This window comes from Balaenoptera musculus, chromosome 11 (genome assembly GCF_009873245.2).
Source record: "Balaenoptera musculus isolate JJ_BM4_2016_0621 chromosome 11, mBalMus1.pri.v3, whole genome shotgun sequence".
Classification (NCBI taxonomy): Eukaryota; Metazoa; Chordata; class Mammalia; order Artiodactyla; family Balaenopteridae; genus Balaenoptera; species Balaenoptera musculus.
In genome coordinates this window covers 73,463,432-73,481,781 of record NC_045795.1, presented here as the reverse complement: position 1 = coordinate 73,481,781, position 18,350 = coordinate 73,463,432, and the positions used below count along the sequence as shown (strand labels likewise).

Sequence of the window (18,350 nt, the reverse complement as noted above, 5' to 3'; positions counted from 1 at the left end):
CAAAAAAACCCCAAAGTTAGCAGAAGGAAAGAAATCATAAAGATCAGAGCACAAATAAATGAAAAAGAAATGAAGGAAATGATCACAAACATCAGTGAAACTAAAAGCTGGTTCCTTGAGAACATAAAATTGATAAGCCATTAGCCAGACTCATCAAGAAAAAAAGGGAGGTCTCAAATTAACAGAATTAGAAATGAAAAAGGAGAAGTAACAACTAACACTGAAAAAATACAGAGGGTCATGAGACATTACTACAAGCAAGTATATGCTAATAAAATGGACAACCTGGAAGAAATGGACAAATTCTTAGAAAACCACAACCTTCTGAGTCTGAACCAGGAAGAAATAGAAAATAAAACAGACCAGTCACAAGCACTGAAATTGAAACTGTGATTAAAAATCTTCCAGCAAACAAAAGCCCAGGGCCAGATGGCATCACAGGTGAATTCTATCAAACATTTAGAGAAGACCTAATACCTATCCTTCTCAAACTCTTCCAAAATATACCAGAGGGAGGAACACTCCCAAACTCATTCTGCGAGGCCACCATCACCCTGATACCAAAACTAGACAAAGATGTCACAAAGAAGGAAAACTACAGGCCAATATCACTGATGAACATAGATGCAAAAATCCTGAACAAAATACTAGCAAACAGAATCCGGCAACACATTAAAAGGATCATACACCATGATCAAGTGGGGTTTATCCCAGGAATGCAAGGATTCTTCAGTATACACAAATCAATCAACGTGATACACTATATTAACAAACTGAAGGATAAAAACCATATGATCATCTCAATAGATGCAGAAAAGGCTTTTGACAAAATTTAATACCCATTTATGGTAAAAAACCCTCCAGAAAGTAGGCATAGAGGGAACATACCTCAACATAATAAAGGCCATATATGAGAAACCCACAGCCACGATCATTCACAATGGTGAAAAACTGAAAGCATTTCCTCTAAGATCAGGAACAAGACAAGGTTGCCCACCTTCACTACTGATATTCTACATAGTTTTGTAAGTTTTAACCATGGCAATCAGAGAAGAAAAAGAAATAAAAGGAATCCAAGAAGAAGTAAAGCTGTCGCTGTCTGCAGATGACATGATACTATACATAGAGAATCCTAAAGATGCTACCAGAATACTAGAGCTAATCAGTGAATTTGGCAACGTAGCAGGATACAAAATTAATGCACAGAAATCTCTTGCATTCCTATACACTAATAATGAAAAATCTGAAAGAGAAATTAAGGAAACACTTCCCTTTACCATTGCAACAAAAAGAATAAAATACCTAGGAATAAACCTACCTAAGGAGACAAAAGACCTGTATGCAGAAAACTATAAGACCCTGATGAAAGAAATTAAAGATGATACAAAGAGATGGAGAGATATACCATGTTCTTGGATTGGAAGAATCAACATTGTGAAAATGACTCTACTACCCAAAGCAATCTACAGATTCAGTGCAATGCATATCAAACTACCAATGGCATTTTTCACAGAAATAGAACAAAAAGTTTCACAATTGTATGGAAACACAAAAGACCCCAAATAGCCAAAGCAATCTTGAGAAAGAAAAATGGAGCTGGGGGAATCAGGCTCCCTGACTTCAGACTACACTACAAAGCTACAGTAATCAAGACAGTACGGTACTGGCACAAAAACAGAAATATAGATCAATTGAACAGGATAGAAAGCCCAGAGATAAACCCACGCTCATATGGTCACCTTGTCTTTGATAAAGGAGGCAAGAATATACAATGGAGAAAAGACAGCCTCTTCAATAAGTGGCACTGGAAGAACTGGACAGCTACACGTAAAAGAATGAAATTAGAACACTCCCTAACACCATAGACAAAAATAAACTCAAAGTGGATTAAAGACTTAAATGTAAGGCCAGACACTATCAAACTCTTAAGAGGAAAACATAGGCAGAACACTCTATGACATAAATCACAGCAAGATCCTTTTTGACCCACCTCCTAGAGAAATGGAAATAAAAACAAAAATAAACAAATGGGACCTAATGAAACTTAAAACTTTTGCACAGCAAAGGAAACCATAAACAAGAAGAAAAGACAGCCCTCAGAAGGGGAGAAAATATTTGCCAACGAAGCAACTGATAAAGGATGAATCTCCAAAATATACAAGCAGCTCAGGCAGCTCAATATCAAAAAAACAAACAACCCAATCCAAAAATGGGCAGAAGACCTAAGTAGGCATTTCTCCAAAGAAGATATACAGATTGCCAACAAACACATGAAAGGATGCTCAGCATCACTAATCGTTAGAGAAATGCAAATCAAAACCTCACACCTGTCAGAATGGCCGTCATCAAAAAATCTACAAACAATAAATGCTGGAGAGGGTATGGAGAACAGTATGGAGGTTCCTTAAAAAACTAAAAATAGAACTACCATCTGTCCCAGCAGTCCCACTACTGAGCATATACCCTGAGAAAACCATAATTTAAAAAGAGTCATGTACCAAAATGTTCATTGCAGCTCTATTTACAATAGTCAGGACATGGAAGCAACCTGAGTGTCCATCGACAGATGAATGGATAAAGAAGATGTGGCACATATGTTCAATGGAATATTACTCAGCCATAAAAAGAAATGAAATTGAGTTATTTGTAGTGAGGTGGATGGACCTAGAGTCTGTCATACAGAGTGAAGTGTCAGAAAGAGAAAAACAAATACCATATGCTAACACATATATATGAAATCTAAAAAAAAATTAGTTCTGAAGAACCTAGGGGCAGGACAGGAATAAAGATGCAGATGTAGAGAATGGACTTGAGGACACGGGGAGGGGGAAGGGTAAGCTGGGAAGAAGTGAGAGAGTGGCATTGACATATATACACTACCAAATGTAAAATAGATAGCCAGTGGAAGCAGCTGCATAGCACAGAGAGATCACCTCGGTGCTTTGTGACCACCCAGAGGGGTGGGAAATGGAGAGTGGGAGGGAGGCGCAAGAGGGAGGGAATATGGGGACATGTGTATACGTATAGCTGATTCACTTTGTTATATAGCAGTAACTAACACAATAATGTGAAGCAATTATACTCCAATAAAGATGTTTTTAAAAAATGATTGTATATACAGAAGCAAAGTGAATAGGTAATCTGAATAGATGAGTTTATCTGTGCTCTTGGAAGGTTGCTACCATTTACTCAAATACTCACTGAGGTTGCCATTGTGAAAAAAAAAATTGTCAAACAAAGATGAAGATAAAAAAGTCAATTGAAAATTGAATTGAAAAGTAATTTTACTTTCAAGTGGTTTGCAAATGTAGATGTTAAGTTTGGCATGAATGTCGTTAATGACCATAGCTGGGAGAGTTATACACCTGCTGATCACTACAATGTTATAATAAATGAGGTTGATTTTCCTGTTGACTATCCCATTTTTTCTCATCGTGGTCTCATTACTTTTTCTATCACATTGCTGATCCTTAGCTGTGAATGCTCAGTTACAGATATAAAAACAATGTATTAATTCATATATGTTTTTTTAAAAAAGAATGTGTCTTTAAGTATAAGAAGAGTGTTGCAAGTGTTGCTTGTCTTTTTCTGCTTTGTTAGGTCACAGGAGGTTTTAGATGGTGAAAATCAACCCTGTATTACAAGAGAAGAGATGTTTTACAAGCAGCCTTCCTTATAGCAACTAAATTGTCCCCAAAAAAGCATATAAGCATAATGAAGCTTTTAAGTAGTCACATATATGCATTTATATTCTCTCTCTCTCTCATGAATGACTAATTTTAATTTTTTTAAGTAGCAATTCAGCTTACTTTCAGAACCATTTAAGCTTAGCACATGATTTTGTTTTCTCTCCAAAACCAACTACTCTTGATTATGAGATAATGTTTGCATATTTATTTTTACAAAGACAGTAGAATAAAACCTCATCATCATATGAGTGGCTTAGTCCTAATACCTTTGTCCTAAGCTGGGCACATGATCATTTAGAAATTCTTCCAGAGGTCAGAGCCATAATAGTTAGATTTAACTGAGAACTGTTTTGTGCAAACCAACACCTGACCTCCACGAGGGCAGAGTCATGCCATGCACCCATTGTGTAGTTCTTATCAAGCTTTTACAGCCCAGGGGGCTCGCCTTTCTTAATATATATTGGTTGGATTACATTGGAAGACCTGCTATAGAGAGGAACAGACTTCCACATAGTCCTCAGGAGTATTCTGTCTGGAATCTCCCAGCTATCTGCATGGTTCCAACCATTTCATTCAACTCTTGCCCAAATGGCACCTTCTTTGGGAAGACTTCCCTAACTACCTCTTCTGAAATAATACTTTCCACCCCATCTCTGTCACCTTTTTGTACTTTACTTTTCTTTATAGCCCTTACTGAGAGCTGACATATGTGTACTTGTTTATTTGTTTCTTGTTTATTACTGTCTTCCTCCATTAAAACACATGCTTCATGAGGGCAGGGACTTCGTTTTATTCACTGCGATATCCCCAGTATCTCCTTCCAAGCTTGGCACCGAGTAGGTGCTTAATAAATAGATATGCAAACATATGATTCCAGTAGGGTTTCAACAAAGACAGTTGAGCAGCTATTTCCCAATTAACTACAAAACTCTGAACCAAGCTCTGTGAGATGCTGTGATAACCAGGATGTGGTCTCAGTCATCAGAGACCTTTCAGGCCAGTAGAAGAGACAGACTGTAGATAGAAGCCTACAGTGACACCCATATTTTTTCACCAAGACTCACCACAGCAGGATGAAAGATGTCTTGGCTCACAACCCCACCCATTCCCACTTTCCAGTTTGGAGGTTGGGACATCAGTAGAGGATTATGTTGTCACGTATGGGCCAGTCAAATTTTAGTTATTAGAAAATTAAAGGCCAAAAATACAAAGCATTCAGTAAACAATCCACAGCCACCCAAGTTGATAATGGTTAGTACTTAGGTTGAGCTTTCTGTATGCCAGGCACTGTTCTGAACATTTTATGTATATTCACTTGTGCAGTCCTCACAGCAATCTTGTGAGTACTATTATTTTTCCACATTTTGCTGATGAAGAAACTAAGGCACAAAAGGTTAAGTAACTTGCCCATTGTCACAAAGCTAAGAAATGGTGAAGCCAGAATTTTTACCCAAAAAATCTGCCTTCAAAGTTATTGCTCAATATTATGGCCTATTTCCCTACTTGTTGATAATGAGTAGTCTAAAATAATAACAATTTATCATTAAATATATATATATATATATATATATATCAGTTCTTGAAAACTACAGTCAAGTCAAGATGACAACACTTGATGATGAATTTGTAACAAATTGTCCTTCCCCTAAATTGCAGAAATTCTACTTCTCTTGTGCTTGTACATTTGCATATTAGGAACTTTACAAATTCTTTGTGGAATTTAGAATGAGAGACTGCTTTAAACTGTAAAATGGGCTTTGCAATACCAAATTTTAGTAATCCTTTTAAACTCAAAATGTTACTAGCAAGTGGTAAAACTGAGATATATGAGACCACATGTAATTCACCTGTAAAAACAAAGGAAAAGATTTGTATCCGATTATGGCCTATAAAGTGGACTATAGTTACTGACCTAAGAGCGCCAAGGGGGAATGAAAAGAATTCAGTGTTAGGGGCTGAAAACATGCTGTTGTAAGTTTAAAAAAAAAAAAAAAGTGATTATTTTTAATTTACAGATCCAAGACGTTTTCAAGGAGGAGGTGGCATATCTAATCCAAACTGTGATGGATGAATATAATTCAAGTGGCATAATGAGGGAAGGGACTTTCCAAGGGAAATGCATAAGCAAAGGCATGAAAATACAAGAAGATGGAGTATGTTTAAGTAGGAGCAAGAATGCTGGTATTGTCATTGTGGCAGCCCACCCCAGTGTCCCACCTTATGTCCTCTGGGTCCACCTCTGGTATCAGCTGCAGCTGCAGTGAGCAGTTTGGTGCAAGCTTGATTGGACAGCATCCCTTATCTCGTGCCACCCAGGGGCTTCTTTGATGCAGTAGAAGCTTGACAGCTTGGAAATACTGGGGAGTTAAGCCCCCCAGAGGCAACTCTTAACCACTGGGGATTGGGAGTCAGTGGATATAGGCTCCCACCTCCCATTCTTCAAATGGATTATCTGGGAAGTGTTCTGTACATGTCTCCAGATATCCTGGTAGAATGGAGCCCCTGTGGCCTATAGCAGTGTCGTAGACAGTGCATCCTGATCTTGGCCTTTCCTCTTTTGCTGTCTTACTCTTCCTGCTCCTTCATTCCTGCTTCATGGAATCACCTAAACTACTGGCACCTGTGTCCTTTTCTCAGACTCTGCTTTTGAGGGTGTAGTTTTTCAAGAGGCTGCACAACATAGCCAGCTATATGAGATAGCTCAAAGGATTGAATTGTCAAACAGACACAAGAATCAGAGATTTTAGCCAGTATTGAAGTACCTGTGAAGCAGAAAGAGATCCAGAACTGCCACTGAAGTCTTCCAGTCCTTTCTCAATGCACTTTGGCCCAGATTTAACAGATGACTTCTCTAAGCAGTACCTGAGAGAGTGATTCTGAGAGAATATCCCTCACCCAAAGGGAGCTGTTACATTTATGGCTTATATGACATTTTCCAGGGAGCCATGCCCCATGAGTGCATGAATTCCAGGTTTATCAACCATAAGAAATCCTAGACAGATCAGGTACATCCCGCAAAAAGTATTTCATTAAGGACTTTCACCCTGATAAATGCCATTAGTGTATTTGCCGGAAGATCAGTCATGTTTACAAGAAGCTTTGGCTGGTCCCCTTTCTCTTCTGGAATGCCCTTTAGTAAAGGGGTAGAATGGGGTTCAGGCCTGTTACACACACCCTTTCCTTCCTAGTAAGCATGTTACCTTTCAGAAACACTAAGCCAGACAACTACCATCCTTTATTCCTCTTGCTTTGTCTTTTTAGATCGATTTCTAGCTTTGCCATATACTAGCTCTGAGACCTTGAACAAGTGGCGTAGTGTCTCTGAGCCTTTAACTACATCAGTAAGATGTGAATATTAATTCCTATTTCAAAGAGCGGTTGAGGGGAATAAATGAAATAACACTGAATGAAAAACAATGAAATGATGTACAGGCTCTGGCACATGGTAGGGATTTAGATGTTGCTCTTCCGTTTCCCATCCTTTTCTGTTTGTAATTACAGCCTTGATATCTCCCCTACAGAGATCTTCTTGGTATCTCATGTTAAGACTCCCAACAACCAAACCCTAGCTTTATTCTGCAACTCCACTCTTTCTCCCACCCCAATTCTGATATTCTCTCCTGATATCTCTGAAATCCCCCTGGTTTGCATCTTGTACTCTTATTATATGATGTCTGACATGAAGAGGAACATGGTGAAAGGAGATATTGAAGTAATGGCTGAGGGTCAGATTTTGGAGGTCCTTGAATAACAAGATAAGGAGCTCTATTTTGGACTTTATTCCTTAGACTATAGGATGACAAAGAAGGAAATGGAGCCAAGGTGTGATGTTCAGTCCCCATGGCTAGTCCACATGAAGAATGGACTGAGAGATAAAAGATTAGAGGTAGAGAGACTAGTAAGGGAGAATATTTAAAGCAACAAGTGACCTGAACTAGCATTGTAGCTGTAGAAGCCAAAGGAAGAAACAGATGTGAAACTATTAGGGAAGTGACTTTAACAGGATGTGACAGCTAATTGGATTGATGAAGCCTAAATGTTAAGGATAGGAAGCAATCAGTCATTCTCGGTGGTCCTCACTAATAGCTGAGAGGATTGTAAGTATATGAGGCCTATGGTGAGACAGTGAAGTGACCTGCAAGAACACGGAAATGAGTAAAGTAAGATTAGCCTCCGAGCTTTTAATTGTAAGATAATAGTTCTTGGATCTGAGGGTTCTTTTTAACAAATCTAAAGGAAGAATTTGTAAATGGAAAAAAGATGTGCACACGCACACACACACACAGAGGCAAATTTGGGCTCTTTTCTTCCAAACACAGTGAAGGATAAGAGTCTTAGCCATCAGATATTAAATATTTTTCCCCAGGAGCAAAGATTATGCTACTATAGATATGTTAATAGGCAGTGCCTGCCCCAGAAGAAAGTAAGCATGTGGTTAACAATGTAGATGTTGGGATCAATTAGATTTGAGTTTAAATCTGTACTCTGATAGATATGTGACTTTAGGAAAGTCACTTAACCGTACTAAGCTTTAGTTTCCTCATTGTTAAGTAGAAATAATAGTAGTAGATATCTTGTAGGGTCTATGGGAAGATTAAGTGAGATAATGCATAGAGCGTGCTTAATACAGTGTTGGCATATAGAAAATGCCCAATAAATAATAGATATTTAATAATGATAATAATACCTTTGGGGACTGTACGTATCAGATACTGTAGTGTAAGTCACTTGTTCTGATTATGTGCTGAGCAGACAACCTTCTGATACTTTGTAGATTTTTTTCTTTAGTTGAATTACCACATTCCAACAGATTACACTCCAGTCTTGCAAACTTTGAAATCACCCTTTCAGGAGGCTTTACATGGTATAGTGGTTGGAAGGCACACGTTTGTTACCTATTGGAAGATCAGATTCAGAACTGGAATCCAGAATGGAACAGAAAACGGTTCTAAAAGAGTGAAAAGGGGGGATTCATGGTTTTTATCTGATAAACAAGTATTCTATTGAAAATATTTGGCTGTGGTTCTGCAAGGGCAGAAACCACGCACTCTTGTCACTGTCAGCACATGTCTGACAAATAGTAGTCACTCAGCATAAATGAATGAAAGAGCTTCAGCCTGGTATAGTAGTGGACATACAGTTTTATCACAGAAATGACAATGGATTCTATAGAGACAAGTTCTAATACCTGTCTCTGCTACTTACTAGCTGTGTATCTATGGACTAGAAGCTGTCTTGGTTTCTAGAGTCTAGTTTTGTCATCTACAAAATGGAGGGTGAACATACTACCTGCAGTGAAGGATTGATGTGAGATTTAATAAGAGAATGTCTATGGAATGTGCTAAAAACAGCTACTTAAGAATAGTTATTTTCCCCTACACCCACACTAGAATATGATTTCCATGTCTTAGCTACTTCCATGTCTCTAGTACCTTGTACTGTGCCACTAAGGCATTGACTGAATGTTAGTTGAATGAACTAATGAATCAGGAGGAAAATTTGAATAGAAGACCTCAAAGTTGAATAGTTTCTGGTGATGATTGGCTACAGAGTAGGACTGTTCATCTAAGTCGCTAAAATGGAATAGAAGTATTGGTTGTCATTGTGGAAGAGGTTTAGGTTTAGATTAAAACTTGTTCTCTTTGAAGTCACCCAGAATGATGACAGAAGAGGAAAATTGTGATTCAGGTGCCATAATTGCCCAGAAATATGAAGAAATGTCCTAAAGAGCAGTAGATGATAGATCAGTATTGATTAGACTTAAGGGAAAGTAGTTTTTAATGGCTTAAAGTTTTAAAATGTTAGCATCAAAGAAATTCAAGTGCATGTAAACCATTCACCAGTCATATGCTGGGTCATACAATGTCTTATTACTTTTTTCTTAATAAAAAGCAAACTTTACCAAGTATGTTTTCTGACCAAAATGGAATTAAATTAAAAATCAATAGCAGTGCAATATATAGGAAAAAACGGTACTGTTTGGAAATTGAATAGCACACTTCTAAGTAATCCAAGATTCAAAGAAAAATCATATGGGAAATTAGAAAATATTTCAAACTGAATAAAAGTTAAAATGCAACATAATCAGAATTTGTGGGATGCAGCTAACATAATGCTTAGAGGAAAGCTTGTAGTTGTAAATGCTTGTGTGAGAAAAGAGGAAGGTTTAAAATTAATGATCAAACTTCCCATCCTAGGAAGCTAGTGGGAAAAAAAGAACAAATTAAACCCAAAATAAGTAGAAGGAAAGAAATAATAAAAATAAAATCAGGAATCAGTAAAATTGAAAACAAAGAATAGACAAGTTTTTCAAAGCCAAAAATTGTTTCTTTAAAAGGATGAACTTGGTAAACCACAGCAGGACTGATAAATTTAAAAAAAGAGAAGTCACAGATTACCAGAGTCAGGAATGAGAGAAGGGATACCACTACAGATCCTACTGATCCTACATAAAGGGAATTTATGGCAATAAGCTCAGCAGCCTTAAATGAAAATCACAGCTTATCAAAACTGAAACAAGAAAAATTAGAAATGTGAATAGCCCTGTATGTAAATCTATTAAATTGAATGTGTAAACCATAATCTTACCAAGGAGAAAACTTCAGACTTAAATTAATTCTATTAATATGTAAAGAATATTTAGCAGCATTTTAAACAAATTTTTAGACAATAGAGGAGTAAACAATTCCCAAATCACTTTATGGGATTAAATTCTGTTATCAAAACCTGACATAGATATTATAAGAAAATTATACACCAGCGTCCCTCATGAACATAGGTATAAAAATCCTCAACAAAAATGCTAGCACAATTGAAATATACACCAAGAATACAAGGTTGGTTTCACATTTGAAAATCAATTGATATAATTCAAAATATGGAAAGAATAAAGGAGAAAAACAATAGGATCATCTCAATCAATGCAGAAAAAGCATTTGACAGAATTCTACACCTTTTCATGATTAAAAAAAAATTCTCAAAAAGCTAGAAATAGAAGAGAACTTCCTCTGAAAAAAGAAACCTACATCTAATATCATATTTACTAGAAACATAGTGAACACTTTCCCCCTATGATCAGGAACAAGGCAAGATTTTCTACTCTCATCACTTCTGTTTAGTATATGCTGGAGGTCCTAACCAGGGAAGTAATGTAAGAAAAAATAAATAAAAGGTATAAGAATTGAAAAAAGCAAAAGTAAAAGTCTTTATTTACTGAAGACATGATTGTATATGTAGAAAATTCTCAGGAATCTATTAAACAGTTACTAGAACTCACGAGTGAATTAAGTAAGGTCACAGGAAACAAGGTCTATGTACCAAAAATCAATGGCATTTCTATATACTAGTAGCATTCAACTGGTAAATGAAATTTTAAAATTTATTTTGTCATGTCAAAAAATAAAATACTTAGAAATAAATTTAACAAAACATATACAAGACTTCTAAAATGAAAACTATGAAACATTGTGAAACAAATTAAACAAGGCCTAAATAAATGGAGAGATATATCATGTAAGTAGATTGAAAGACTCAATATAGTTCTCCTTAAATTGATCTATGGATTCAACACAATCCAAGTTAAACTCTCAACAGCTTTTTTTTTAACAGAGAATGGTAAGTGGATCCTAAAATTTATATGGAAAAGCAAGGGCCAAAAAAGCCTTGAACAAAACCAAGTTGAAGAGTTTCTTTACCTAGTTTTAAGACTTACTGTGAATCTACAGTAATCAAAGCAGTATAACATTGGTGCAAGAATGGATAAATGAAACAAATGGATCAATAGAGAGTCCAGAAATAGACAAACACATGCACACATACACACACACACACCACACACATTTATAGTCAATTGAGTTTCAACAGAGTACCAAGGCATTTCAGTGACTAAAGGAGAGTCTTTAATAAATGGTGCTGGGACAACTGGATAAACATACAGAAAGAAAGGAACCACACCCAGTACCTCACACAATATAAAGTACTTGATGTGGGATGGATCGTAGATGTAAATGTAAAAACTAAAGCTATAAAGATCTGGAAGGAAACAAAGGAAAGTACTTTTGCAACTTTGGACTAGGTGAGGATTTTTTAAGACAGAAAGCACTACTATAAATAATGATCAACTGGACATCATGAAAATTAAAAACTTCTGCTAATTAAAAGTCATCATTAAGCAATAAGCTAATCTAGATAAAGCATATAAGAGTCTTCTGTTTGCTATTCTTGATATTTCCTCTAGCTTAGAGATTATTTCCAAATAAAAAGTTTTTAAAATATACCATTAAGATAACAGGCAAGAAAATACTCACTATAGATATATAGCTATAGATATAGATATAGATATATCTGACAAAGGATGTGTATCTAAAATATGTAAAGAACTCTTAGAATTATAGTAAGGAAACAACCAATAAGAACTGAGTAAAAGACTTAACAGATATTTTGCAAGACATACCAGTAAACACATATAAAAGCATTCAATGTCATTATTCATAAGAGAAATGCAAATAAAATCACAGTGGTATCTATTTCATACCCACTAGAATTGGCTAACATTAAAGTCTGATAGCACCAAAACTTGGTGAGGATGTGAAACCACTGCAGTCACTTTGGAGAACTGTTTCTATAAAGTTATACATATATCTTCCCCAATGACCCAGAAATCCCATTCCTGCTTTTCAAGAGAATGAAAAGACACGTCCACAAGAAGACTCTTCAAGCATAGATAGTCACACAGGCTTTATTCATAAAAAACCAATACTGGAAACAAATGTTCATCAGCAGGAGAATGAATAAATAAATTGTTGTATTGCCATACAAGACTCAGCAATATAAAAAAAGAACTATTGACTCATACTACAACGTGGATGACTCTCAAACACTTCATGTTGAGTGAAAGAAGCCAGTCACAAAAGAGTATATTCTACATCAGTCCATTTATAAGAAGTTCACGAACAGACAAAATTCATCTATGGTGATAAAATCAGGAGTGAGAACTGACTAAAAGGGACCAGGAGGGAACTTTTCTAGGGTAATGGAAATGTTTTATGTTTTATTTGGAGTGGTGATTACATGGGTATACACATTTACCAAAATACATGAGATTGAACACTAAAATCTGTACATTTCAGTTACTCATATCTTACCCCAATAAATAAAAGAGACCACATCGGTTTATTTTTATGATATCCATTCATCATGCATGGTAGAATGTTGACCCTCTTAAAGCTTCCTATTGTGCACAATAAATTTATAAACCCCTTACCTTAGTATAAAGGCCCTGCGTGATTTGGCTCTTACCTCTCCTTTCTACCTCATGTCCCTCCCTTACCTATTAATTCCTAGCCCTGCTGGCTTTACTGTCTGAAGTAGTTCATTTCTTGTTATTTTCTAGTTCAATCTCTTTTTTGTTTCCTTCATTGCATTTAGGATAACGTGCATTTATTTTGTCTCCTTATACTTTATTCACCTGCCTTTTCCACTAGAATAAAAGCTCTTGGAGGGTGGAGACCTTGACCTTTTCACTGTTGTATTCCCCGATATATTCCCAGGGTGTTGCTTGGCTTAGGGAGTATTTGTTGAATATGTGAGTGAATGAAGGAATGAATGAATGAATGTTCCTATTGTTCCATGTGTTGATAAAATGGGACTATACTCAGATGTTCCTCTGTTTGGAGTTCGGTCCTTACCAATTCAAATGAAAATGACATAGTCTTATCCCTCCAAACACAGCAAACCTTAACAAAACTGTGTCTCACGTAAGTTTTTGGTTGTTGCAATCAAACATTTTGTTTGATGCAAGGGAATTTTTTGTTCTCTTTTACTTTCCAGAATCGCTATATAGTCTTTCCTTTTATTTCCTAATCAGAACTTCTTATAGAAGCGACTTAATAGCATCCCTTATGACAATACCTTCCAGACATATTTGATCCTGAATCCTATTGGTAAAATGTTTGAGCACACTAACCACATGGGTACATTTATTTATTTCAAATATATATAAATATGTTGCTGTACTGTATATGTAATGAAACATACACAAATACAACATTTTAAAAGGATGGTATGAAAGGTGGTTCTAATATTTTCCTCCTCTCCCATGTGCTCATCCCACTTTGAAGACACTACCTTAGGGCAAATATTCTATATTTACTTATACATGTAAGTGTAAAACTTCAGTAGTGTTAACACTTCTGCACTTTAAACCTTACATCTGACCATGGATTGAAAGGCTTTATTGCTTTTTTTTTTTTCAACATCTTTATTGGAGTATAACTGCTTTACAATGTTGTGTTAGTTGCTGCTGTATAGCAAAGTGAATCAGCTATATGTATACGTATATCCCCATATCTCCTCCCTCTTAAGCCTCCCTCCCACCCTCCCTATGCCACCCCTCTAGGTGGTCACAAAGCACCAAGCTGGTCTCCCTGTGCTATGCGGCTGCTTCCCGCTAGCTATCTATTTTACATTTGGTAGTGTATATATGTCAATGCTACTCTCTCACTTCTTCCTAGCTTACCCTTCCCCCTCCCCATGTCTTCAAGTCCATTCTCTACGTCTGCGTCTTTATTCCTGTCCTGCTCCTAGGTTCATCAGAACCTTTTTTTTTTTTTTTTTATGATATTGTTTAGTGCAGGCAGGGTAGAATTTTTAGGTCTGGGGCATATTTGAAATCAGGTCATCTAATTTTTGCTGCACTTACTCTTAACATTGTTCAATGATAGTTTTTCTACAGAAAAAAATATGTATTAGTATTTTAGAGGAAAGAAATAATGAGATTAGAAAAGTGCAAATAGGCAAGGAAGAGCTCTGGAGAAGGCTGTGTTGATTTACACTATAGTTAATTACACTGTAAATATTGGTAGCAGCATATTTGAATGAAATGTCTTCTTGAGGAATTACTAATTGTAGAATATTAGCAATTAGTACACCTAGACAGAGTTGCTAAAAAATGGGGGAAATATCACTATTCTCCAATAAAAAGACAGTTTTTAAGGAAGCATCAATTCTTCAATATAGCAGCCTGAGACAGGTTTGGAGATTTTAAGCCTTTTGTGTTACCTCTGAGACCTAAAGGAAGCAGAACATAAAAATGAGCCTCTATCAATTTGAAGCAAACCTAATCTTTGTGATCATGGCTGTGGTCTAAATCTATTAAAGATGTTCAAATTCAGTGTCCTTGGAATCACTGCGGGTTGACCTGAGTAGTGAGCAATAAACTTGTGTATTATAGTTCTGGTTCGAAGATATGTGCTTGGAAAGTGAAACCGACAGTCAGCGTTTTGTGTCTGTCTATAAGCAGACTAAGAGCGTATATAAAATGACAGGTGAATTTTTAGAGAAAGAAACCCATAATGTTTTCCTATTTAGTAGGTGACAGTATGTCCCAAGATAACACAAGCTTAAGGAGCTGGAACAAGCATGGTTATTAAAGGCTAGCAGTTTCTCAGTTCATACAAATTGAATTTTTTCATAGGCTGGAAGACTGGAAATATAGGGTAGAGTACTGAAATAAATTAGCATATTAAGTGAATTTATACACTCAGGCTTGTGAACACTTTGAACTTAAGGAAGAAATTATATTACTTCTTCAAAGAAAAAGGCAATTTTTAAATTCTGTGTTTGATCTCCCTGTTGGAAAGGGCCTATATAATAAATTATATTACTTTGATGATTATCCAAAGAAGTATGGTTATTATATTGATGGGAATCTTCTCTTCTCTCCTCTCTCTTTTTTCAGAATTACTGATTTAAGGAACATAAAAAGAAGATTGTATTTATCAACAGTCCATAAGGAACTGTCCTCAACCCCTCTTCATGCAAAAATCCCACTCTTCATGATCAAACGCAAAATCGTAAGTGTCATGAATATTGCTTAAAATATTAAATTTATTTCAGCAAATATTAATTCTGGGCCTACTCTGTGTATGAGACATTCTGTTAAGTTCCATGGTGGTATTAAAAATGAATAGAAATTTATACTCTTCTTTTCCTTCCAGTGAAAGAGCTTAAGATCTACTAGGTGGGAGAATATAATTGTTTGAATATCTAGAATACTGTGATTGGCAGCACAGTAGAGAGAGTAAGTGCTATTGGTACAGTGAAAGGGAAAGAAATCCATCTGACTGCAGGACAAGGAAAGGCTTCATGAAGGAGATTGCACTTGGCATGGACTTTGAAGGACTGTAGAATTTCAACAGGTAGAAATGAAAAACCGAGCATTCCAAGCAGAAGGAACAGCATGAGTAGAAGCATAGAGGCTGGAAAGTAGCACATATTTGGAGAACAGAGAATGTTTCATCATTGTTGCCAGATTTTTTAAAATAGCCTTAAGGAAACCTCAGTTCTATAATCCAAGAGCTTGATATAGGTTGGGAGATTTGTGTAACCTCTGCGACCTAAAGCAGCATAATATATAAGTAGGTAAGCAGTAGGTTACAGACTAGTAAGTTTGGGCCTGATACGACTGACTAGTGTTTCTCAAATGTTAGTCATTTCACTACTACTCTCATGACTTTACCATGTTTGTGTACTACCTGTTCCAGTATGTACATAATACTCTCCTTTAAACCAACTCAGCCTTTTTTGACTTAAATAAATTTATTTTTTTTAAAAAACTTTATATCACACTTATAAATGGAAAACCAGTATAACTTTCTGGAAATAAAAATTAACCATAACAATAAAGATACTGAAAACAAAACAGTATTTTAAAGTCTAGCTAAGTACTGTTTCCTGTTTAGGGTTCTGTCCTGAGGCCTGCTCTTTATTAACAATAGTTTATCAAGAGTTAGATACATGTTCAGGCTTTTTCTTGGGCATAATTAGGATTGAAAGAAAACTGATGGAGGGAAATTTTTATTCTGTGATCTGTAGTCATTTAATGCCATGCCCATGTACCATCTAAAACCATTTCACAAATGGTGCATATTCCACTCTTTGGGAGCCACTTTAGCAGAGAAAAGGAAGCCATTAAAGCTTTTGGTTTGGAGAGGAACATACAGTCAGTTCTATGCTTTGGGAAGATTAATCTGGTAGTGACATTTGGAATGGCTTAGAGGGGCTGGAAAATGGAGATGGAGAGAACATGTGCAGTACTCCAGATTAGGGTTAATGAGGACTAGGGCAGTAGCAGTAGAGGAATGGATGTAAGGTAACATCAGAAGCTTATGGTCCAATGAGCTAAGACATATTTAAACAGACCTTTTCCATATCATGTGGTACATGCTGTAAGAGCAAGACCCACAGTGAACTGTGGAGCTCCAGGGGAGTGATCAGAGAAGGGCTTCTGAAGAAGGGGTTGCCTGAGCTGGGCCTTGAAAGATTAGAAGAAGAGAGAAGGCACTAACCAGTTCAAGTGGGGGTGGTATTCCTAGAACAGAAAGAGTAGCATTAAGAGTAGCTGCATGAGATGTGTAGGCACGTCCAATAATACAGTGTTGCTGAAGAGAGACCAGAATAGTAGGGAAGTAGTAAGGCTGGAGAAGAAAACAGGGCAACCTCCTGGTAGGCGTTATATTTGTAGCCAGGGAGCCTGGACTTTTATCTCATAGGTGATAGGGAGCTTTTGAAGGGCTTGCAGCAGGGGGGCATGGTCAGATTTGCATTTTAGATAGAACATCGCTTTGGAGGATGGGTGGGAAAGATGAGACTGGAGGCCAGCAGGACCAGTTAGAAAGTCAGTGCAATTTTCACAAGAAGGTAAGAGGGGTTTTGTGTCATTTTGTCACTCTCGTATCCCCAGTGCCTAGAGCAGTACCTGGCTCCTCCTAGGCACTCAGTAATTATGTAAGTGGATGGATGAGTAGATGAATGATATAGGTGTAAGAGAGATGAGTCCTAAAGTTAGAAAATAGAAATCAGAGTGGAGATGAGGAAACAGAGTTGAAAAATAACTAAAAATTTTAATTGAAGATTAATTAGATGTCAGAAATGAAGAAGAAGGAAAAGTCAAGGATGACTCTCAGTTGACTTTCTACTTTGGATGACTGGTGACAGAATCAATACATAGAAATCCAGGAGAAAGAGCAAGGTTAGAAAGGGAAGATGGAAATGTTGATAAAAGAGTCTGAGACATTCAGATTGAGAATTTGGGGGGTACATATATGTTAGAGTCCTAGAGAGAGGTATGAGCTGGATATTTGGGCTTCTTCAGCATACAGGTGGCACTTAAAGTCATGAGAATGATGAAATTGCCTGTCTGCAGAGAGTAAGAATGGCAACAACAACAACAAAAGAGGCTAGAGGAGGAAATGCAAGGGCCTACCCAAGAAAAAGGATGGGCAAAGGAAGAAGAATCCACGAAGGAGACAGGGCAACAATGAGAAAGTGATGTGAATCATGAAGCAAAGTAAAGTGTGGTGGAAACCAAGGAAGTTTTGGTAAGAGAAAATGTCAAGATGTGAAAGTATTTGGGATGTGGCAATCAGGAGGCCATTAGTAACTTCATTGACAAGTTTTGGTGTATGAGGAAGGAGTCAGGACAGTGGGCCGTGCGAATGGAAGATGGAGACATGAAAGCATCCTGACCATTGCTTTCAGTAGGCTGATCCACTGGGCTTCATGTTCAAGTAGATATAAATAGAGGGGAGGAATCAAAGATAACTTTGAGGTTTTACGTCTGGAAAACCTGGAGATTGAGCCCAGTAACAGATAGGTGCTGGA

The 18,350-nt window shown here is 36.8% G+C and overlaps 1 protein-coding gene across 7 annotated transcripts in view; it reads left to right on the top strand.

Moving 5' to 3' along the window:
- CFAP20DC (CFAP20 domain containing) overlaps nucleotides 1-18,350 on the top strand; it is a 282,945-nt gene that overhangs the window by 79,670 nt on the left and 184,925 nt on the right. For all 7 annotated transcript variants that reach the window (XM_036870092.1, XM_036870091.1, XM_036870094.1 and 4 more), the window contains exon 5: nucleotides 15,427-15,541. In XM_036870092.1, coding sequence (XP_036725987.1) covers nucleotides 15,427-15,541 — 115 coding nt within the window. The remainder of the gene's footprint in view (nucleotides 1-15,426; nucleotides 15,542-18,350) is intronic.